This window comes from Tachyglossus aculeatus, unplaced genomic scaffold, assembly GCF_015852505.1.
Source record: "Tachyglossus aculeatus isolate mTacAcu1 unplaced genomic scaffold, mTacAcu1.pri scaffold_101_arrow_ctg1, whole genome shotgun sequence".
NCBI classification, from domain to species: Eukaryota; Metazoa; Chordata; class Mammalia; order Monotremata; family Tachyglossidae; genus Tachyglossus; species Tachyglossus aculeatus.
The window spans coordinates 553381-578203 of NW_024044842.1; the positions used below are offsets into that span (position 1 = coordinate 553381).

The following is a 24823-nucleotide window of genomic DNA, read 5'->3' on the forward strand; positions in this document are numbered from 1 at the left end:
ATTTATTGAGCGCTTTCTATGGGCAGAGCGCTGTACTAAGCGCTTGGGAGAGTCCAATGCCACAAGAAACAGACACATTCACTCATTCAATGGTATTTATTGAGCGCTTTCTATGGGCAGAGTGCTGTACTAAGCGCTTGGGAGAGTCCAATGCCACAAGATACAGACACATTCATCCATTCAATGGTATTTATTGAGCGCTTTCTATGGGCAGAGCGCTGTACTAAGCGCTTGGGAGAGTCCAATGCCACAAGAAACAGACACATTCATTCATTCCTTCATTCAATGGTATTTATTGAGCGCTTCCTGAGTGCAAAGCACTGTACTAAGCACTTGGGAGAGACTAATGCCACAAGAAACAGACACAATCACTCATTCAATGGTATTTATTGAGCGCTTTCTATGGGCAGAGCACTGTACTAAGCGCTAGGGAGAGTCCAATGCCACAAGATACAGACACATTTATTCATTCCTTCATTCAATGGTATTTATTGAGCGCTTTCTATGGGCAGAGCGCTGTACTAAGCACTTGGGAGAGTCCAATGCCACAAGATACAGACACATTCATCCATTCAATGGTATTTATTGAGCGCTTTCTATGGGCAGAGCGCTGTACTAAGCGCTTGGGAGAGTCCAATGCCACAAGAAACAGACACGTTCATTCATTCCTTCATTCAATGGTACTTATAGAGCGCTTCCTGAGTGCAGAGCACTGTACTAAGCGCTTGGGAGCGACTAATGCCTCAAGAAACAGACACATTCATTCATTCAATGGTATTTATTGAGTGATTTCTATGGGCAGAGCACTGTACTAAGTGCTAGGGAAAGCCCAATGCCACAAGATACAGACACATTTATTTATTCCTTCATTCAATGGTATTTATTGAGCGCTTTCTATGGGCAGAGCGCTGTACTAAGCGCTTGGGAGAGTCCAATGCCACAAGAAACAGACACATTCACTCATTCAATGGTATTTATTGAGCGCTTTCTATGGGCAGAGTGCTGTACTAAGCGCTTGGGAGAGTCCAATGCCACAAGAAACAGACACGTTCATTCATACAATGATATTCATTGAGCACTTTCTATGTGCTGAGCGCTGTACTAAGCGCTTGGGTGAGACTAATGCCACAAGAAACAGACACATTCATTCATTCCTTCATTCAATGGTATTTATTGAGCGCTTCCTTAGTGCTGAGCGCTGTACTAAGCGCTTGGGAGCGACTAATGCCGCAAGATACAGACACATTCATTCATTCAATAGTATTTATTGAGTGCTTTCTACGGGCAGAGCGCTGTACTAAGCGCTTGGGAGAGTCCAATGCCACAAGAAATAGACACATTCATTCATTCCTTCATTCAATGGTACTTATTGAGCGCTTCCTGACTGCAAAGCACTGTACTAAGCACTTGGGAGAGACTAATGCCACAAGAAACAGACACAATCACTCATTCAATGGTATTTATTGAGCGCTTTCTATGGGCAGAGCACTGTACTAAGCGCTAGGGAGAGTCCAATGCCACAAGATACAGACACATTTATTCATTCCTTCATTCAATGGTATTTATTGAGCGCTTTCTATGGGCAGAGCGCTGTACTAAGCGCTTGGGAGAGTCCAATGCCACAAGATACAGACACATTCATCCATTCAATGGTATTTATTGAGCGCTTTCTATGGGCAGAGCGCTGTACTAAGCGCTTGGGAGAGTCCAATGCCACAAGAAACAGACACGTTCATTCATTCCTTCATTCAATGGTACTTATAGAGCGCTTCCTGAGTGCAGAGCACTGTACTAAGCGCTTGGGAGCGACTAATGCCACAAGAAACAGACACATTCATTCATTCAATGGTATTTATTGAGCGATTTCTACGGGCAGAGCACTGTACTAAGCGCTTGGGAGAGACCAATGCCACAAGAAACAGACACATTCACTCATTCAATGGTATTTATTGAGCGCTTTCTATGGGCAGAGCACTGTACTAAGCGTTTAGGAGAGTCCAATGCCACAAGAAACAGACACATTCATTCATTCAATGATATTTATTGAGCACTTTCTATGTGCTGAGCGCTGTACTAAGCACTTGGGTGAGACTAATGCCACAGGAAACAGACACATTAATTCATTCAATGGTATTTATTGAGCGCTTTCTATGTGCAGAGCGCTGTACTAAGCACTTGGGAGAGTCCAATGCCACAAGAAACAGACACGTTCATTCATACAATGATATTCATTGAGCACTTTCTATGTGCTGAGCGCTGTACTAAGCGCTTGGGTGAGACTAATGCCACAAGAAACAGACACATTCATTCATTCCTTCATTCAATGGTATTTATTGAGCGCTTCCTTAGTGCTGAGCGCTGTACTAAGCGCTTGGGAGCGACTAATGCCGCAAGATACAGACACATTCATTCATTCAATGGTATTTATTGAGTGCTTTCTACGGGCAGAGCGCTGTACTAAGCGCTTGGGAGAGTCCAATGCCACAAGAAATAGACACATTCATTCATTCCTTCATTCAATGGTACTTATTGAGCGCTTCCTGACTGCAAAGCACTGTACTAAGCACTTGGGAGAGACTAATGCCACAAGAAACAGACACAATCACTCATTCAATGGTATTTATTGAGCGCTTTCTATGGGCAGAGCACTGTACTAAGCGCTAGGGAGAGTCCAATGCCACAAGATACAGACACATTTATTCATTCCTTCATTCAATGGTATTTATTGAGCGCTTTCTATGGGCAGAGCGCTGTACTAAGCGCTTGGGAGAGTCCAATGCCACAAGATACAGACACATTCATCCATTCAATGGTATTTATTGAGCGCTTTCTATGGGCAGAGCGCTGTACTAAGCGCTTGGGAGAGTCCAATGCCACAAGAAACAGACACGTTCATTCATTCCTTCATTCAATGGTACTTATAGAGCGCTTCCTGAGTGCAGAGCACTGTACTAAGCGCTTGGGAGTGACTAATGCCTCAAGAAACAGACACATTCATTCATTCAATGGTATTTATTGAGTGATTTCTATGGGCAGAGCACTGTACTAAGTGCTAGGGAAAGTCCAATGCCACAAGATACAGACACATTTATTTATTCCTTCATTCAATGGTATTTATTGAGCGCTTTCTATGGGCAGAGCGCTGTACTAAGCGCTTGGGAGAGTCCAATGCCACAAGAAACAGACACATTCACTCATTCAATGGTATTTATTGAGCGCTTTCTATGGGCAGAGTGCTGTACTAAGCGCTTGGGAGAGTCCAATGCCACAAGATACAGACACATTCATCCATTCAATGGTATTTATTGAGCGCTTTCTATGGGCAGAGCGCTGAACTAAGCGCTTGGGAGAGTCCAATGCCACAAGAAACAGACACATTCATTCATTCCTTCATTCAACGGTATTTATTGAGCGCTTCCGGAGTGCTGAGCACTGTACTAAGCGCTTGGGAGAGACTAATGCCGCAAGATACAGACACATTCATTCATTCAATGGTATTTATTGAGTGCTTTCTATGGGCAGAGCGCTGTACTAAGCGCTTGGGAGAGCCCAATGCCACAAGAAATAGACACATTCATTCATTCCTTCATTCAATGGTACTTATTGAGTGCTTCCTGAGTGCAAAGCACTGTACTAAGCACTTGGGAGAGACTAATGCCACAAGAAACAGACACAATCACTCATTCAATGGTATTTATTGAGCGCTTTCTATGGGCAGAGCACTGTACTAAGCGCTTGGGAGAGCCCAATGCCACAAGAAATAGACACATTCATTCATTCCTTCATTCAATGGTACTTATTGAGCGCTTCCTGAGTGCAAAGCACTGTACTAAGCACTTGGGAGAGACTAATGCCACAAGAAACAGACACAATCACTCATTCAATGGTATTTATTGAGCGCTTTCTATGTGCAGAGCACTGTACTAAGCGCTAGGGAGAGTCCAATGCCACAAGATACAGACACATTTATTCATTCCTTCATTCAATGGTATTTATTGAGCGCTTTCTATGGGCAGAGCACTGTACTAAGCACTTGGGAGAGTCCAATGCCACAAGATACAGACACATTCATCCATTCAATGGTATTTATTGAGCGCTTTCTACGGGCAGAGCGCTGTACTAAGCGCTTGGGAGAGTCCAATGCCACAAGAAACAGACACATTCACTCATTCAATGGTATTTATTGAGCGCTTTCTAAGTGCAGAGCGCTGTACTAAGCGCTAGGGAGAGTCCAATGCCACAAGAAACAGATACATTCTTTCATTCCTTCATTCAATGGTACTTATTGAGCGCTTCCTGAGTGCAGAGCACTGTACTAAGCGCTAGGGAAAGTCCAATGCCACAAGAAACAGACACATACACTCATTCAATGGTATTTATTGAGTGCTTTCTATGCGCAGAGTGCTGTACTAAGCGCTAGGGAAAGTCCAATGCCACAAGAAACAGACACTCATTCATTCCTTCATTCAATGGTATTTATTGAGCGCTTCCTGAGTGCTGAGCACTGCACTAAGCGCTTGGGAGAGACTAATGCGGCAAGAAACAGACACATTCACTCATTCCTTCATTCAGTGGTATTTATTGGGCGCTTCCTGAGTGCACAGCACTGTACTAAGCGCTTGGGAGTGACTAATGCCACAAGAAACAGACACATTCACTCATTCAATGGTATTTATTGAGCGCTTCCTGAGTGTAGAGCACTGTACTAAGCGCTTGGGAGAGTTCAATGCCACAAGAAACAGACACGTTCATTCATTCAATGGTATTTATTGAGAGCTTTCTACGGGCAGAGTGCTGTACTAAGCGCTTGGGAGAGTCCAATGCCACAAGAAACAGACACGTTCATTCATTCAATGGTATTTATTGAGCACTTTCTATGTGCTGAGCGCTGTACTAAGCGCTTGGGGAGACTAATGCCACAAGAAACAGACACATTCATTCATTCAATGGCATTTATTGAGCGCTTTCTACGGGCAGAGCGCTGTACTAAGCGCTTGGGAGAGTCCAATGCCACAAGAAACAGACACGTTCATTCATACAATGATATTTATTGAGCACTTTCTATGTGCTGAGCGCTATACTAAGCGCTTGGGAGAGTCCAATGCCACAAGAAACAGACACATTCATTCATTCAATGGCATTTATTGAGCGCTTTCTACGGGCAGAGCGCTGTACTAAGCGCTTGGGAGAGTCCAATGCCACAAGAAACAGACACGTTCATTCATACAATGATATTTATTGAGCACTTTCTATGTGCTGAGCGCTATACTAAGCGCTTGGGAGAGTCCAATGCCACAAGAAACAGACACATTCACTCATTCAATGGTATTTATTGAGAGCTTTCTACGGGCAGAGTGCTGTACTAAGCGCTTGGGAGAGTCCAATGCCACAAGAAACAGACACGTTCATTCATTCAATGGTATTTATTGAGCACTTTCTATGTGCTGAGCGCTGTACTAAGCGCTTGGGGAGACTAATGCCACAAGAAACAGACACATTCATTCATTCAATGGCATTTATTGAGCGCTTTCTACGGGCAGAGCGCTGTACTAAGCGCTAGGGAGAGTCCAATGCCACAAGAAACAGACACGTTCATTCATACAATGATATTTATTGAGTACTTTCTATGTGCTGAGCGCTGTACTAAGCGCTTGGGAGAGTCCAATGCCATAAGAAACAGACACATTCACTCATTCAATGGTATTTATTGAGCACTTTCTATGGGCAGAGCGCTGTACTAAGCGTTTAGGAGAGTCCAATGCCACAAGAAACAGACACGTTCATTCATACAATGATATTTATTGAGCACTTTCTATGTGCTGAGCGCTGTACTAAGCGCTTGGGTGAGACTAATGCCACAAGAAACAGACATATTAATTCATTCAATGGTATTTATTGAGCGCTTTCTAAGTGCAGAGCACTGTACTAAGCACTTGGGAGAGTCCAATGCCACAAGAAACAGACACATTCACTCATTCAATGGTATTTATTGAGCGCTTTCAAAGAGCAGAGCGCTGTACTAAGCGCTAGGGAGAGTCCAATGCCACAAGAAACAGACACATTCATTCATTCCTTCATTCAATGGTACTTATTGAGCGCTTTCTATGGGCAGAGCGCTGTACTAAGCGCTTGGGAGAGACGAATGCCGCAAGCAACGGACACATTCATTCATTCCTTCATTCAGTGGTAGATATTGGGCGCTCCCTGAGTGCAGGGCACTGTACTAAGCGTTTCCGGAGTGCGGGGCACTGTAGTAAGCGCCCCCCTCCTTACCTTGGTCCCCTCCTTTCCGGAAGCTCCCGACAGTCCTTGCTCCCCCGGGGGTCCGGGGGGACCCGGGTGACCCCGTTCTCCCATCTGGCCCGTCTCGCCCGCGGCCCCCTGGACACAGAGAATAATAATAATAATAATAATAACAATAATAATAATAAATAATAATAATAATAGAATTTGTGAGGTGTTTACTATGTGCCAGACACTGTACTAAGCGCTGGGGTGGGACAAAGTGCTCAGTCCCCCATGGGGATCCCGGGCTCCACCCCCATTCGACAGAGGAGGAAACTGAGGCCCGGGGGAGGGCAGTGACTGGCCCGAGGCCGCCCGGCAGACAAGGGGCGGGATTCGAACCCAGGACCGCCGAGCGCCCCGGCAGGCCCGGGCTCTGACCACAAGGGGGCGCTGCTCCCCTCGTTTTCCAGGGGAGGGGACTGAGGCCCGGGGAAGGGAAGGGACTTGTCCAAGGTCACACAAACCTTGGCCCATCCCACAAATCCCTCAGAGACCCCCCCTCATCCCCCCCAGAGACCCCTCCCCACCTCCCCAAATCCCTCAGAGACCCCCCCATCCCCCCTCAGAGACCCCTCCCCACCTCCCAAATCCCTCAGTGAGCCCCCTCATCCTCCCTAGAGACCCCTCCCATCCCCCAAATCCCTGAGAGACCCCCTCATCCTCCTCAGAGACCCCTCCCCATCCCCCGAATCCCTCAGAGACCCCCCTTTCCCCCCTCAGAGACCCCTCCCTATCTCCCAAGTCCCTCAGAAACCCCCCTCATCCTCCCCAGAGACCCCTCCCCACCCCCCAAATCCCTCAGAGACCCCTCTTGACCCCCCTCAGAGACCCCTCCCCATCCTCCAAATCCCTCAGAGACCCCCCTCTTGACCCCCCTCAGAGACCCCTCCCCATCTCCCAAATCCCTCAGAGACCCCCCTCATCCTCCTCAGAGACCCCTCCCGAGCCCCCAAATCCCTCAGAGACCCCTCCCCAACCCCCAAATCCCTCAGAGACCCCTCCTGCCCCCTTCACAGACCCCTCCCCATCCCCCAAGTCCCTCAGAGACCCCCCTTTCCCCCCTCAGAGACCCCTCCCCATCTCCCTCAGATCCCCCCCATCCTCCCCAGAGACCCCTCCCCATCCCCCAAATCCCTCAGAGACCCCCCTAGGCTCCCTCAGAGACCCCTCCCCGTCCCCCAAATCCCTCAGAGACCCCCGTTTCCCCCCTCAGAGACCCCTCCCCGTCCTCCAAATCCCTCAGAGATCCCCCTTTCCCCCCGCAGAGACCCCTCCCCAACCCCCAAATCCCTCAGAGCCCCCTTTTGCCCCCTTCAGAGACCCCTCCCCATGCTCCAAATCCCTCAGAGACCCCTTTTGCCCCCCTCAGAGACCCCTCCCCATCCTCCAAATCCCTCAGAGACCCCCATTTCCCCCCTCAGAGACCCCTCCCCATCCCCCAAATCCCTCAGAGACCCCTCTTGCCCCCCTCCCCATCTCCCAAATCCCTGAGAGACCCCCCTCATCCTCCCTAGAGACCCCTCCCCATCCCCCAAATCCCTCAGAGACCCCCCTCATCCTCCTCAGAGACCCCTCCCGAGCCCCCAAATCCCTCAGAGACCCCCTCAGAGACCCCTCCCCAACCCCCAAATCCCTCAGAGACCCCTCTTGCCCCCCTCAGAGACCCCTCCCCATCCTCCAAGTCCCTCAGAGACCCCCCCTCGGCTCCCTTAGAGACCCCTCCCCAACCCCCAAATCCCTCAGAGACCCCTCTTGACCCCCCTCAGAGACCCCTCCCCAACCTCCAAATCCCTCAGAGACCCCCCATCCTCCTCAGAGACCCCTCCCCATCCCCCAAATCCCTCAGAAACCCCCCTCATCCTCCCCAGAGACCCCTCCCCATCCCCCAAATCCCTCAGAGACCCCCCTCATCCCCCCTCAGAGACCCCTCCCCATCCCCCAAATCCCTCAGAGACCCCCTCAGAGACCCCTCCCCATCCACCAAATCCCTCAGAGACCCCCCTCAGCCCCCTCAGAGACCCCTCCCCACCTCCCAAATCCCTCAGAGACCCCCCTCATCCTCCCCAGAGACCCCTCCCCATCCCCCAAATTCCTCAGAGACCCCTCTTGCCCCCCTCAGAGACCCCTCCCCACCTCCCAAATCCCTCAGAGACCCCCCTCATCCTCCTCAGAGACCCCTCCCCATCCCCCAAATCCCTCAGACACCCCCTCAGAGACCCCTCCCCATCCTCCAAATCCCCCAGAGACCCCTCTTTCCCCCCTCAGAGACCCCTCCCCATCCTCCAAGTCCCTCAGAGACCCCCCTCGGCCCCCTCAGAGACCCCCTCTCCCCCAAATCAGGTCCTCCCTTCCACCCCCCACCTCCCGCGTTGACCTACCTGGGGTCCCACGACCCCGGGGGGTCCGGGGGGTCCCGTCTTCCCCTGAAAGCCCTGAGAGACAGAGACAAGACAGGGACGTAGGCTCAGAGACAACAGGGCCGGAGGGTCAAGGGTCAGGGGTCAAAGGGTCAAGAACTGAGGCCCCAAAGAGAACGGGGCCACCGTGGGGGCTGGAGGCCAAGGGGTCAGGGGTCAAGACTGGAGCCCCCAGGGAGAACAGGGCCACCATGGGGCCGGAGGTCAAGGGTCAGGACGTCAAGGGGTCAAGAACGGAGGCCCCAGAGAGAACAGGGCCACCGTGGGGGCTGGAGGTCAAGGGTCAGGGGTCAAGGCTGGAGGCCCCAGGGAGAAAAGGGTCGTCGTGGGGGACAGAGGTCAAGGGTCAGGGGTCAAGGAGGGTCAAGACCAGAGGCCCCAGAGAGAGCGGGGCCACCGTGGGGGCTGGAGGTCAAGGGTCAGGGGTCAAGGCCGGAGGCCCCAGGGAGAACAGGGCCGCCGTGGGGGGGGACAGAGGTCAAGGGTCAGGGGTCAAGGAGGGTCAAGACCAGAGGCCCCAGAGAGAGCGGGGCCACCGTGGGGGCTGGAGGTCAAGGGTCAGGGGGTCAAGGGGTCAAGGCCGGAGGCCCCAGGGAGAACAGGGTTGCCGTGGGGCTGGAGGTCAAGGGTCAGGGGTCAAGGGGGGTCAAGACCGGAGGCCCCAGGGAGAACAGGGCCACTGTGGGTGGCTGGAGGTCAAGGGTCAGGGGGTTAAGGGGTCAAGGTCGGAGGCCCCAGGGAGAACAGGATCCCCGTGGGGGCCGGAGGTCGAGGGTCAGGGGTCAAGGGGGGGTCAAGACCGGAGGTCCCAGAGAGAACAGGGTCGCCGTGGGGGGCTGGAGGTCAAGGGTCAGGGGTCAAGGCGGGCCAAGACCGGAAGCCCCAGGGAGAACAGGGACACCATGGGGGTCGGAGGTCGAGGGTCAGGGGTCAAGGGGGGGGTCAAGACCGGAGGCCCCAGAGAGAACAGGGTCGCCGTGGGGGGCCGGAGGTCAAGGGTCAGGGGTCAAGGGGGTCAAAACTCAGGCTGCGGGGGCCAAGAGGGTCTGGGGTCCAGGCCAGAAGTGAAGTTGGGGGGAGGGGGAGGAGGGTCTTCCGGTGCCCGCTCCCCCACTGAGGACTTTGCTTCCTCCCAGAGGAAAATGAAGAGTGAAAATAATAATGATAATAATAATAATAAAAATAAGGATGGCATTTGTTAATAATAATAATAATGGCATTTATTAAGCGCTTACTATGTGCAAAGCACTGTTCTAAGCGCTGGGGGGGGATACAAGGTGATGAGGTTGTCCCACGGGGGGGGGGGGGGCTCACAGTCTTCATCCCCATTTGACAGAGGAGGAAACTGAGGCCCAGAGAAGGGAAGTGACTGGCCCAAGGTCACACACAGCTGACCAGGGGCGGGGCCGGGATGAGGAGCTCTGGGGGGGGGTGGGGGGTGGGGGTCTTTGGGGGGCGGGGGGGCGGGGGGGGGGGGTCTTGACACTCACCACTTCGCCTCTCTGTCCGGGGTGACCGGGGAGTCCGTCCTTTCCGGAGGGGCCCTGGGGTGGGGCGGAGAGGATCATGGGAAAATCATGGCGGGGGGCTGGTGGGGGTCGGAAAGGGGGTCTGGGGGGGTCGGGGGTCATTGAGGGAGGGGTCAGGGGTCAGAGGGGGTCAGGGGTCACTGGGGGAGGGGTGGGAGGGGTCACAGGGGGTCAGGGGTCATTGGGAGAGGGGTCAGAGGGGGGTCAGGGGCTATTGGGGAGGGGATGGGAGGGGTCAGAGGGCATCAGAGGTCACTGGGGGAGGGGATGAGAGGGGTCAGAGGGGTCAGGGGTCATTGGGAGAGGGGTCAGGGGTTATTGAGGGAGGGGGCAGAGGGGGTCAGGGGTCCTTGAGGGAGGGGATGGAGGGGTCAGAGAGGGTCAGGGGCTATTGAGGGAGGGGTCAGGGGTCAGAGGGGGTCAGGGGTCATTGGGGGAGGGGAGGGGTCAGAGGGGGTCAGGGGTCATTGGGGAGGGGAGGGGTCAGAGGGGGTCAGGGGTCATGGGGGGAGGGGAGGGGTCAGAGGGGGTCAGGGGTCATTGGGGAGGGGATGGGAGGGGTCAGAGGGGGTCAGGGGTCATTGGGGAGGGGAGGGGTCAGAGGGGGTCAGGGGTCATTGGGGGATGGGATGGGAGGGTGGGAGAGGGGTCGGAGGGGGTGAGGGGTTATTGAGGGAAGGGTCAGGGGTCAGAGGTTATTGGGAGAGGTGGGAGGGGTCAGAGGGGGTCCGGGGTCATTGGGGGAGGGGAGGGGTCAGAGGAGGTCCGGGGTCATTGGGGGAGGGATCGGAGGGGGTGAGGGGTTATTGAGGGAGGGGTCAGGGGTCAGAGGTTATTGGGAGGGGTGGGAGGGGTCAGAGGGGGTCAGGGATCATTGGGGGGATGGAGGGGTCAGAGGTTATTGAGGGAGGGGTCAGGGGTCAGAGGGGGTCAGGAGCTATTGGGGGGAGGGGATGGGAGGGGTCAGAGGGGTCAGGGGTCATTGGGAGAGGGATCGGAGGGGGTCAGGGGTCACTGGGGGAGGGGATGGAGGGGTCAGAGGTTATTGAGGGAGGGGTCAGGGGTCAGAGGGGGTCGGGGGTCACTGGGGGAGGGGAGGGGGCGGGGGGTGACTCACCGGGGGTCCCTTCGGGCCGGGGAAGCCGTTGGGACCCTGGGGTCCCGGGAGACCCTGGAAACACAAGGCGCTGGTCAGACCGCAGAGATCGCGGCCCCAGAGACAGACCGGAGACAGAGACACGGAGAGAGACACGGGGAGAGAGAGACACGGGGAGATGGGGGCGGAGACGGGGAGATGCGGGGCAAGGATGGAGAGATGAGGGGAAGAGAGACAGAGATGATGAGGGGAGAGAGATGGAGATGGGGGAGAGAGACAAAGAGATAAGGTGAAGAGAGACAGAGAGGAGAGACAGAGAGATGTGGGGCAAGAGACAGAGATGAGGGGAAGAGAGACACAGAGAGATGAGGGTCAGAGAGACAGAGATGAGGGGAAGAGACAGAGATAAGTGAAGAGAGACGGAGAGATGTTGGGCAAGGATGGAGAGATGAAGAGACAGAGAGAGAAAGGAGGGGGAGAGAGAGACAGAGATGATGAAGGGAGAGAGACAGAGAGAGATGGGGGCAGAGAGACAGAGAGGAGGGGCAGAGAGACTGAGAGAGATGTGGGGCAGGGAGACAGAGAGAGATGTGGGGCAGAGAGACAGAGAGAGATGTGGGGAAGAAAGACAGAGATGAGGGGAAGAGAGACAGAGAGAGATAAGGTGTGAAGAGAGACAGAGAGGAGAGACAGAGAGATGTTGGGCAAGGATGGAGAGATGAAGAGACAGAGAGAGAGGAGGGGGAGAGAGACAGAGATGAAGGGGAGAGAGACAGAGAGAGATGTGGGGCAGAGAGACAGAGATGAGGGGGGAGAGACAGAGAGAGATGTGGGGCAGAGAGACAGAGAGAGATGTGGGGCAGAGAGACAGAGAGAGATGTGGGGAGGAAAGACAGAGATGAGGGGGAGACAGAGAGAGATAAGGTGAAGAGAGACAGAGAGGAGAGACGGAGAGATGTGGGGCAAGAGAGAGAGATGAGGGGAAGAGAGACAGAGAGAGATGAGGGGAAGAGAGAGAGAGATGAGGGGCAGAGACAGAGATGAGGGGAAGAGAGACAGAGAGAGGGGAGGGGAAAAGAGACAGAGAGATGTTGGGCAAGGATGGAGAGATGAAGAGACAGAGTGAGGGGGGGGAGGGGAGAGAGACAGGGATGAAGGGGAGAGAGACAGAGAGAGATGAGGGGGCAGAGAGACAGAGACAGAGGAGGGGAAGAGAGACAGAGAGAGATAAGGTGAAGAGAGACAGAGAGGAGAGACAAAGAGATGTGGGGCAAGAGACAGAGATGAGGGGAAGAGAGACAGAGAGAGATGAGGGGCAGAGAGACAGAGAGGAGGGGAAGAGACAGAGATAAGGTGAAGAGAGACAGAGATATGTTGGGCAAGGATGGAGAGATGAAGAGACAGAGAGAGAGGAGGGGGAGAGAGACAGAGATGAAGGGGAGAGAGACAGAGAGATGAGGGGTCAGAGAGACAGAGAGAGGAGGGGAAGAGAGACAGAGAGATGAGGGGAAGAGAGACAGAGAGGAGAGACAAAGAGATGTGGGGCAAGAGACAGAGATGAGGGGAAGAGAGACAGAGAGAGATGTGGGGCAGAGAGACAGAGATGAGGGGAAGAGAGACAGAGATAAGGTGAAGAGAGACAGAGAGATGTTGGGCAACGATGGAGAGATGAAGAGACAGAGAGAGAGGAGGCGGACAGAGACAGAGATGAAGGGGAGAGAGACAGAGAGAGATGAGGGGGCAGAGAGACAGAGAAAGAGGAGGGGTCAGAGAGACAGAGACAGAGGAGGGGAAGAGAGACAGAGAGAGATGTGGGGCAGAGAGACAGAGATGGGGGAGAGAGACAGAGAGAGATAAGGTGAAGAGAGACAGAGATGAGAGACGGAGAGATGTGGGGCAAGAGACAGAGATGAGGGGAAGAGAGACAGAGAGAGAGATGAGGGAAAGAGAGACAGAGAGAGATGTGGGGAAGAGAGACATAGATGAGGGGAAGAGACAGAGATAAGGTGAAGAGAGACGGAGAGATGTTGGGCAAGGATGGAGAGATGAAGAGATGATAGAGAGAGAGGAGGGGGAGAGAGAGAGAGATGAAGGGGAGAGAGACAGAGAGAGATAAGGGGGAAGAGAGACAGAGATGAGAGACAGAGAGATGTGGGGCAAGAGACAGAGATGTGGGGGAGAGAGACACAGAGAGAGATGAGGGGTCAGAGAGACAGAGAGAGATGTGGGGCAGAGAGACAGAGATGAGGGGCAGAGAGACAGAGAGAGATGTGGGGAAGAGAGACAGAGAGATGAGGGGAAGAGAGACAGAGATGAGGGCCAGAGAGACAGAGAGCGGGGAGGGGAAGAGAGACACAGAGAGATGAGGGGCAGAGAGGCAGAGATGAGGGGAAGAGACAGAGATAAGGTGAAGAGAGACAGAGAGATGTTGGGCAAGGATGGAGAGATGAAGAGACAGAGAGAGAGAAGAGGGGGAGAGAGACAGAGATGAAGGGGAGAGAGACAGAGAGAGATGTGGGGCAGAGAGACAGAGATGACGGGGAGAGAGACAGAGAGAGATAAGGTGAAGAGAGACAGAGAGGAGAGACAGAGAGATGTGGGGCAAAAGACAGAGATGAGGGGAAGAGAGACACAGAGAGAGGAGGGGAAGAGAGACAGAGAGATGTGGGAAAGAGAGACAGAGATGAAGGGAAGAGACAGAGATAAGATGAAGAGAGATGGAGAGATGTTGGGCAAGGATGGAGAGATGAAGAGACAGAGAGAGAGAAGGGGGAGAGAGACAGAGATGAAGGGGAGAGAGACAGAGAGAGATGAGGTGAAGAGAGACAGAGATGAGAGACAGAGAGATGTGGGGCAAGAGACAGAGATGAGGGGGAGAGAGACAGAGAGAGAGATGAGGGGTCAGAGAGATAGAGAGAGATGTGGGGCAGAGAGACAGAGATGAGGGGCAGAGAGACAGAGATGAGGGGAAGAGAGACAGAGAGAGAGGAGGGGAAGAGAGACAGAGAGATAAGGCGAAGAGAGACAGAGATGAGGGCCAGAGAGACAGAGAGCGGGGAGGGGAAGAGAGACAGAGATGAGGGGAAGAGAGACAGAGATAAGGTGAAGAGAGACAGAGAGATGTTGGGCAAGGATGGAGAGATGAAGAGACAGAGAGAGAGAGAAGAGGGGGAGAGAGACAGAGATGAAGGGGAGAGAGACAGAGAGAGATGAGGGGGTAGAGAGACAGAGAGAGAGGAGGGGAAGAGAGACAGAGAGAGATGTGGGGCAGAGAGACAGAGAGAGATGAGGGGGTAGAGAGACAGAGAGAGAGGAGGGGAAGAGAGACAGAGAGGAGAGACAGAGAGATGTGGGGCAAGAGACAGAGATGAGGGGCAGAGAGACAGAGAGAGATGAGGGGAAGAGAGACAGAGAGGAGAGACAGAGAGATGTGGGGCAAGAGACAGAGATGGGGGAAGAGAGATGAGGGTCAGAGAGACAGAGAGATGTGGGGCAGAGAGACAGAGAGGAGAGACAGAGAGATGTGGGGCAAGAGACAGAGATGGGGAAGAGAGACACAGAGAGATGAGGGGCAGAGAGACAGAGATGAGGGGAAGAGACAGAGATAAGGCGACGAGAGACAGAGAGATGCTGGGCCAGGATGGAGAGATGAAGAGACAGAGAGACAGAGATGAGGGGGCAGAGAGACAGAGAGAGACAGAGAGGAGAGACTCACCCTCTCTCCGGGGGGGCCGTGGGGTCCATCTCCGCCAGAAGTGCCCTGAGGGGGGGGACCAGAAACCGATTATTTGGGGGGGGGGGGAGGTGAAACTCCCAAACCCGCAGACCCCCCCAAGTCATGGACCACCCTCCCCCTTCAAATTAATAATTATTATTAATAATAACCATCATCATCCTAACGATCGTCATAATGATGATGATAACAGTGTTCGTTAAGCGCTTACTATGTGCCAGGCAGCGCTTAGTACAGTGTCCGACACACAGTAAGCCCTGAACGCAATGTACTGTGTCCAGCGCAGCGCTTAGTACAGTGTCTGGCACGGAATAAGCCCTGAATGCAATGTACTGTATCCAGCGCAGCGCTTAGTACAGTGTCCCCGTGGGTCAACCTGACTACCTAGTAACCTCCCCAGCGCTTAGAACAGTGCTTTGTGCATAGTAAGTGCTTAATAAATACCATTATTATTATTATTATTATTATTATTACAGTGTCTGGCACAAAGTGCTTAAAAGATTCCACTATTATTATTATTATTGTTATTAATAAAAACAGTCACTCGTAAAGCGCTTAGTACAGTGCCTGGCACGGAGTAAGCCCTGAATTCAATGTACTGTAACCAGCGTAGCGCTTAGTACAGTGCCTGGCATGGAGTAAGCCCTGAACGCAATGTACTGTATCCACCGCAGCGCTTAGTACAGTGCCCGGCACATAGTAAGCGCCTAACACCATTCGTTGTATCCATCCCAGCGCTTAGTACAGCGCCTGGCACGTACTAAGCGCTTAGCAAATACCACGACGATGAGGCCCAACACCATTCGTTGTATCCGTCCCGGCGCTCAGTACAGTGCCCGGCCCATAGTAAGCCCTGAACGCAATGTACTGCATCCAGCGCAGCGCTTAGTACAGTGCCCGGCACATAGTAAGCGCCTAACACCATTCTCTGTATCCATCCCAGCGCTTAGTACAGCGCCTGGCACGTAATAAGCGCTTAACAAATACCATGTCGATGAGGCCCAACACCATTCGTTGTATCCGTCCCGGCGCTCAGTACAGTGCCCGGCCCATAGTAAGCCCTGAACGCAATGTACTGTATCCAGCGCAGCGCTCAGTACAGTGCCCGGCACATAGTAAGCGCCTAACACCATCCTTTGTATCCATCCCAGCGCTTAGTACAGCGCCTGGCACGTACTAAGCGCTTAGCAAATACCATGACGATGAGGCCCAACACCATTCGTTGTATCCGTCCCGGCGCTCAGTACAGTGTCCGGCCCATAGTAAGCCCTGAACGCAATGTACTGCATCCAGCGCAGCGCTTAGTACAGTGCCCGGCACATGGTAAGCGCCTAACACCATTCGTTGTATCCATCCCAGCGCTCAGTACAGCGCCTGGCACGTACTAAGCGCTTAGCAAATACCACGACGATGAGGCCCAACACCATTCGTTGTATCCGTCCCGGCGCTCAGTACAGTGCCCGGCCCATAGTAAGCCCTGAACGCAATGTACTGCATCCAGCGCAGCGCTTAGTACAGTGCCCGGCACATAGTAAGCGCCTAACACCATTCTCTGTATCCATCCCAGCGCTTAGTACAGCGCCTGGCACGTAATAAGCGCTTAACAAATACCATGACGATGATGCCCGACACCATTCGTTGTATCCATCCCGGCGCTCAGTACAGTGCCCGGCACATAGTAAGCGCCTAACACCACTCTTTGTATCCATCCCAGCGCTTAGTACAGCGCCTGGCACGTACTAAGCGCTTAGCAAATACCACGACGATGAGGCCCAACACCATTCGTTGTATCCGTCCCGGCGCTCAGTACAGTGCCCGGCCCATAGTCAGCCCTGAATGCAATGTACTGCATCCAGCGCAGCGCTTAGTACAGTGCCCGGCACATAGTAAGCGCCTAACACCATTCGTTGTATCCATCCCAGCGCTTAGTACAGCGCCTGGCACGTACTAAGCGCTTAGCAAATACCATGACGGTGAGGCCCAACACCATTCGTTGTATCCGTCCCGGCGCTCAGTACAGTGCCCGGCCCATAGTAAGCCCTGAACGCAATGTACTGTATCCAGCGCAGCGCTTAGTACAGTGCCCGGCACATAGTAAGCGCCTAACACCATTCGTTGTGTCCATCCCAGCGCTCAGTACAGCGCCTGGCACGTAATAAGCGCTTAGCAAATACCATGACGATGAGGCCCAACACCATTCGTTGTATCCGTCCCGGCGCTCAGTACAGTGCCCGGCCCACAGTAAGCCCTGAACGCAATGTACTGCATCCAGCGCAGCGCTTAGTACAGTGCCCGGCACATAGTAAGCGCCTAACACCATTCGCTGTATCCATCCCAGCGCTTAGTACAGCGCCTGGCACGTACTAAGCGCTTAGCAAATACCATGACGATGAGGCCCGACACCATTCGTTGTATCCGTCCCGGCGCTCAGTACAGTGCCCGGCTCATAGTAAGCCCTGAACGCAATGCACTGTATCCAGCGCAGCGCTCAGTACAGTGCCCGGCACATAGTAAGCGCCTAACACCATTTGCTGTATCCATCCCAGCGCTCAGTACAGCGCCTGGCACGTACTAAGCACTTAACAAATACCATGACGATGATGCCCAACACCATTCGTTGTATCCATCCCGGCGCTCAGTACAGTGCCCGGCACATAGTAAGCGCCTAACACCACTCTTTGTATCCATCCCAGCGCTTAGTACAGCGCCCGGCACGTACTAAGCGCTTAACAAATACCACGACGATGAGGCCCGACACCATTCGCTGTATCCATCCCGGCGCTCAGTACAGTGCCCGGCCCACAGTAAGCCCTGAACGCAATGTACTGCATCCAGCGCAGCGCTCAGTACAGTGCCCGACACATAGTAAGCGCCTAACACCATTCGCTGTATCCATCCCAGCGCTCAGTACAGCGCCCGGCACGTACTAAGCGCTTAACAAATACCACGACGATGAGGCCCAACACCATTCGTTGTATCCGTCCCGGCGCTCAGTACAGTGCCCGGCACATAGTAAGCCCTGAACGCAATGTACTGCATCCAGCGCAGCGCTTAGTACAGTGCCCGGCACATAGTAAGCGCCTAACACCATCCTTCGTATCCATCCCAGGGCTTAGTACAGCGCCTGGCACGTACTAAGCGCTTAGCAAATACCACGATGATGAGGCCCAACACCATTCGTTGTATCCGTCCCGGCGCTCAGTACAGTGTCCGGCACACAGTAAGCCCTGAACGCAATGTACTGTATCCAGCGCAGCGCTCAGTACAGTGCCCGGCACATAGTAAGTGCCTAACACCATTTGTTATATCCATCCCAGCGCTCAGTACAGCGCCTGGCACGTACTAAGCGCTTAACAAATACCACGACGATGAGGCCCGACACCATTCGCTGTATCCATCCCGGCGCTCAGTACGGTGCCCGGCCCACAGTAAGCCCTGAACGCAATGTACTGTATCCAGCGCAGCGCTCAGTACAGTGCCCGGCACATAGTAAGCGCCGAACACCATTCGTTGTATCCATCCCAGCGCTCAGTACAGCGCCTGGCACGTAATAAGCACTTAACAAATACCACGACAATGAGGCCCAACACCATTCGTTGTATCCATCCCGGCGCTCAGTACAGTGCCCGGCCCATAGTAAGGCCTGAACGCAATGTACTGTATCCAGCGCAGCGCTTAGTACAGTGTCCGGCCCATAGTAAGCCCTGAACGCAATGTACTGTATCCAGCGTGGCGCTTAGTACAGTGTCTGGCACGGAATAAGCCCTGAATGCAATGTACTGTATCCAGCGCAGCGCTTAGTACAGTGTCCCCGTGGGTCAACCTGACTACCTAGTAACCTCCCCAGCGCTTAGAACAGTGCTTTGTGCATAGTAAGCGCTTAATAAATACCATTATTATTATTATTATTATTATTATTATTATTATTACAGTGTCTGGCACAAAGTGCTTAAAAGATTCCACTATTATTATTATTATTGTTATTAATAAAATCAGTCACTCGTAAAGCGCTTAGTACAGTGCCTGGCACGGAGTAAGCCCTGAATTCAATGTACTGTCACCAGCGTAGCGCTTAGTACAGTGCCTGGCATGGAGTAAGCCCTGAACGCAATGTACTGCATCCAGCGCAGCGCTCAGTACAGTGCCCGGCACATAGTAAGCGCCTAACACCATTCTCTGTATCCATCCCAGCGCTTAGTACGGCACCCGGCACGTACTAAGCGCTTAACAAATACCATGACAATGAGGCCCAACACCATTTGTTGTATCCATCCCGGCGCTCAGTACAGTGTCCGGCCCATAGTAAGCCCTGAACGCAATGTACTGCATCCAGCGCGGCGCTCAGTACAGTGCCCGGCACATAGTAAGCGCCTAACACCATTCTCTGTATCCATCCCAGCGCTTAGTACAGCGCCTGGCACGTAATAAGCGCTTAACAAATACCATGACGATGATGATGCCTAACACCATTCGTTGTATCCATCCCGGCGCTCAGTACAGTGTCCGGCCCATAGTAAGCCCTGAACTCAATGTACTGTATCCAGCGGAGCGCTTAGTACAGTGTCCCACCCTCTCTACAAGATATTATTATTATTATTATTATTAATAATGTAGTAAGCGCTCGGGAGAGCATCATTATTATTATTATTATTAATGTAGTAAGCGCTCGGGAGAGCACGATGGAAAAATAGAACAGACAGCAATTATTATTAATATTATTAATAATAATAATAATAAAAAGAGCAGACAGCAATTATTATTAAAAATAATAATGATAATGATAAAAACTTAACTATGTGCAGAGCACTGTACTAAGCGCTCAGAAGGGGACAACTTAATCAAGTTGATAGGCAAGTTTAGTGCCCGCGATTTATCAGATTGATTGATCGATGGAAGGATGGAGGGCCCTCCCACCCTCTCTACAAAATATTGTTATTATTATTATTATTAATGTAGTAAGGGCTCGGGAGAGCATTATTATTATTAATACTAATAATGTAGTAAGCGCCCGGAAGAGCACGAAGGAAAAATAGAACAGACAGCAATTATCATTAATAATAACAAGAAAAACTTTATTATTTATTATGTATTAATTAATTATTAATTTATTTATGATCAATAAACAATTTATCAGATTGATTGATCGATGGAAGGATGGATGGCCCTCCCACCCTCTCTACAAAATATTATTATTAAAAATAATAATAATGTAGTAAGCGCTCGGGAGGGCACGATGGAAAAATAGAACAGACAGCAATTACTATTATTAATAATAATAAAAACTTATCTATGTGCAGAGCCCTGTACTAAGTGCTAATATAACTAATAATACTTATTGTTTATTCATTTATGATAAATAAAAAATGTATCATATTGATTGATCGCTGGTAGCATGGATGGCCCTCCCACCCTCTCTACAAAATATTATCCTTATTATTAATAATAATGTAGTAAGCGCTCGGCATTAATAATAATAATCAATTATAATAATTAATTAGTAATTAATTATTATTAATGATGATTAATAATAATGTAATGAGCGCTCGGGAGAGCATTAATAATAATAATAATGTAGTAAGCGCTCGGGAGAGCATGATGGAAAAATAGAACAGACAGCAATTATTATTAGTAATAATAATAATAATAATAAAAGCTTAACTCTGTGCAGAGCACTGTACTAAGCGCTTGGAAAGGGACAACTTAATTGGTCGACACGTTTAGTGCCCGCAATTTATCATATTGATTGATTGACAGAAGGATGGAGGGCCCTTCCACCCTCTCTACAAAATATTATTATTATTAATAATAACATAGTAAGCGCTTGGGAAAGCACGATGAAAAATACACGAGACAACAATGATTATTAATTAATTCATTCATTCATTCAATCATATTTATTGAGCGCTTACTGTGTGCAGAGCACTGTACTAAGCGCTCAGGAGAGCACGATGGAAAAATAGGCCAGACAGGAATTATTATTAATAATTCCTTCATTCATTCATTCAATCGTATTTATTGAGCGCTTACTGTGTGCAGAGCACTGGACTGAGCGCTTGGGAGAGCACGATGGAAAAGTAGGCCAGACAGCAATGATTATTAATAATTCCTTCATTCATTCATTCAAAGGTATTTATTGAGCGCTTACTGTGTGCAGAACACTGTACTAAGCGCTCGGGAGAGCACGATGGAAAAATAGACCAGACAGCAATGATTATTAACTAATTAATTCATTCATTCATTCCATCGTATTTATTGAGCACTTACTATGTGCAGAGCACTGTACTAAGCGCTCGGGAGAGCACGATGGAAAAATAGGCCAGACAGCAATGATTATTAATAATTCCTTCATTCATTCATTCAATGGTATTTATTGAGCGCTTCCTGTGTGCAGAGCACTGTACTAAGCGCTCGGGAGAGCACAATGGAAAAATAGGCCAGACAGCAATTATGATTAATAATTCCTTCATTCATTCATTCAAAGGTATTTATTGAGCGCTTACTGTGTGCAGAACACTGTACTGAGCGCTCGGGAGAGCACGATGGGAAAATAGACCAGACAGCAATTATTATTAATTAATTAATTCATTCATTCATTCCATCGTATTTATTGAGCGCTTACTGTGTGCAGAGCACTGTACTAAGCGCTCGGGAGAGCACGATGGAAAAATAGGCCAGACAGCAATGATTATTAATAATTCCTTCATTCATTCATTCAATGGTATTTATTGAGCGCTTCCTGTGTGCAGAGCACTGTACTAAGCGCTCGGGAGAGCACAATGGAAAAATAGGCCAGACAGCAATTATGATTAATAATTCCTTCATTCATTCATTCAAAGGTATTTATTGAGCGCTTACTGTGTGCAGAACACTGTACTGAGCGCTCGGGAGAGCACGATGGGAAAATAGACCAGACAGCAATTATTATTAATTAATTAATTCATTCATTCATTCCATCGTATTTATTGAGCGCTTACTGTGTGCAGAGCACTGTACTAAGCGCTCGGGAGAGCACGATGGAAAAATAGGCCAGACAGCAATGATTATTAATAATTCCTTCATTCATTCATTCAATGGTATTTATTGAGCGCTTCCTGTGTGCAGAGCACTGTACTAAGCGCTCGGGAGAGCACGATGGACAAATAGACCAGACAGCAATGATTATTAATAATTCCTTCCTTCATTCGTTCAATGGTATTTATTGAGCGCTTACTGTGTACAGAGCACTGTACTAAGCGCTCGGGAGAGCACGATGGAAAAATAGGCCAGACAGCAATGATGATTATTAATTCCTTCATTCATTCATTCAATGGTATTTATTGAGCGCTTACTGTGTGCAGAGCACTGTACTGAGCGCTCGGGAGAGCACGATGGGAAAATAGACCAGACAGCAATTATTATTAATTAATTAATTCATTCATTCATTCCATCGTATTTATTGAGCGCTTACTGTGTGCAGAGCACTGTACTAAGCGCTCGGGAGAGCACGATGGAAAAGTAGACCAGACAGCAATTATTATTAATTAATTCATTCATTCATGTCATCGTATTTATTGAGCGCTTACTGTGTGCAGAGCACTGTACTAAGCGCTTGGGAGAGCATGATGGTAAAATAGACCAGACAGCAATGATTATTAATAATTCCTTCATTCATTCATTCAATCGTATTTATTGAGCACTTAATCGTATTTATTGAGCGTTTCCTGTGTGCAGAGCACTGTACTAAGCGCTCGGGAGAGCACGATGGACAAATAGGCCAGACAGCAATTATTATTAATAATTCCTGCATTCATTCATTCAATCATATTTATTGAGCGCTTCCTGTGTGCAGAACACTGTACTAAGCGCTCAGGAAAGCACGATGGACAAATAGGCCAGACAGCAATGATTATTAATAATTCATTCCTTCATTCGTTCAATGGTATTTATTGAGCGCTTACTGTGCGCAGAGCACTGTACTAAGCGCTCGGGAGAGCACGATGGAAAAATAGGCCAGACAGCAATTATGATTAATAATTTCTTCATTCATTCAATCATTTATTGAGCGCCTACTGTGTGCAGAGCACTGTACAAAGCGCTTGGGAGAGCATGATGGTAAAATAGACCAGACAGCAATGATTATTAATTAATTAATTCATTCATTCAATCGTATTTATTGAGCGCTGACTGTGTGCAGAGCACTGTACTAAGCGCTCGGGAGAGCACGATGGAAAAGTAGACCAGACAGCAATTATTATTAATTAATTCATTCATTCATGTCATCGTATTTATTGAGCGCTTACTGTGTGCAGAGCACTGTACTGAGCGCTCGGGAGAGCACGATGGAAAAATAGGCCAGACAGCAATTATGGTTAAGAATTTCTTCATTCATTCAATCATTTATTGAGCGCCTACTGTGTGCAGAGCACTGTACTAAGCGCTTGGGAGAGCATGATGGTAAAATAGACCAGACAGCAATGATTATTAATAATTCCTTCATTCATTCATTCAATCGTATTTATTGAGCACTTAATCGTATTTATTGAGCGTTTCCTGTGTGCAGAGCACTGTACTAAGCGCTCGGGAGAGCACGATGGACAAATAGGCCAGACAGCAATTATTATTAATAATTCCTTCCTTCATTCATTCAATCATATTTATTGAGCGCTTACTGTGTGCAGAGCACTGTACTAAGCGCTCAGGAGAGCACGATGGACAAATAGACCAGACAGCAATGATTATTAATAATTCCTTCCTTCATTCGTTCAATGGTATTTATTGAGCGCTTACTGTGCGCAGAGCACTGTACTAAGCGCTCGGGAGAGCACGATGGAAAAATAGGCCAGACGGCAATTATGATTAATAATTTCTTCATTCATTCAATCATTTATTGAGCACCTACTGTGTGCAGAGCACTGTACAAAGCGCTTGGGAGAGCATGATGGTAAAATAGACCAGACAGCAATGATTATTAATTAATTAATTCATTCATTCAATCGTATTTATTGAGCGCTGACTGTGTGCAGAGCACTGTACTAAGCGCTCGGGAGAGCACGATGGAAAAATAGGCCAGACAGCAATGATGATTAATAATTCCTTCATTCATTCATTCAATGGTATTTATTGAGCGCTGACTGTGTGCAGAGCACTGTACTAAGCGCTCGGGAGAGCACGATGGACAAATAGGCCAGACAGCAATTATTATTAATAATTCCTTCATTCATTCATTCAATCATATTTATTGAGCGCTTACTGTGTGCAGAGCACTGTACTAAGCGCTCAGGAGAGCACGATGGACAAATAGGCCAGACAGCAATGATTATTAATAATTCATTCCTTCATTCGTTCAATGGTATTTATTGAGCGCTTACTGTGCGCAGAGCACTGTACTAAGCGCTCGGGAGAGCACGATGGAAAAATAGGCCAGACAGCAATTATGATTAATAATTTCTTCATTCATTCAATCATTTATTGAGCGCCTACTGTGTGCAGAGCACTGTACAAAGCGCTTGGGAGAGCATGATGGTAAAATAGACCAGACAGCAATGATTATTCATTAATTCATTCATTCATTCAATCGTATTTATTGAGCGCTGACTGTGTGCAGAGCACTGTACTAAGCGCTCGGGAGAGCGCAATGGAAAAATAGGCCAGACAGCAATTATGATTAATAATTCCTTCATTCATTCATTCAATTGTATTTATTGAGCGCTTCCTGTGTGCAGAGCACTGTACTAAGCGCTCGGGAGAGCACGATGGAAAAATAGACCAGACAGCAATGATT

At 50.0% G+C, this 24823-nt stretch overlaps 1 protein-coding gene across 1 annotated transcript in view; it reads right to left on the reverse strand.

Moving 5' to 3' along the window:
* COL11A2 (collagen type XI alpha 2 chain) overlaps positions 1–24823 on the reverse strand; it is a gene marked incomplete at its 5' end in the record, with an annotated part of 220222 nt that overhangs the window by 83148 nt on the left and 112251 nt on the right. The window contains 5 exon segments of the mRNA XM_038742186.1: positions 6274–6381; positions 8667–8720; positions 10196–10249; positions 11352–11405; positions 15046–15090. Coding sequence (XP_038598114.1) covers positions 6274–6381; positions 8667–8720; positions 10196–10249; positions 11352–11405; positions 15046–15090 — 315 coding nt within the window.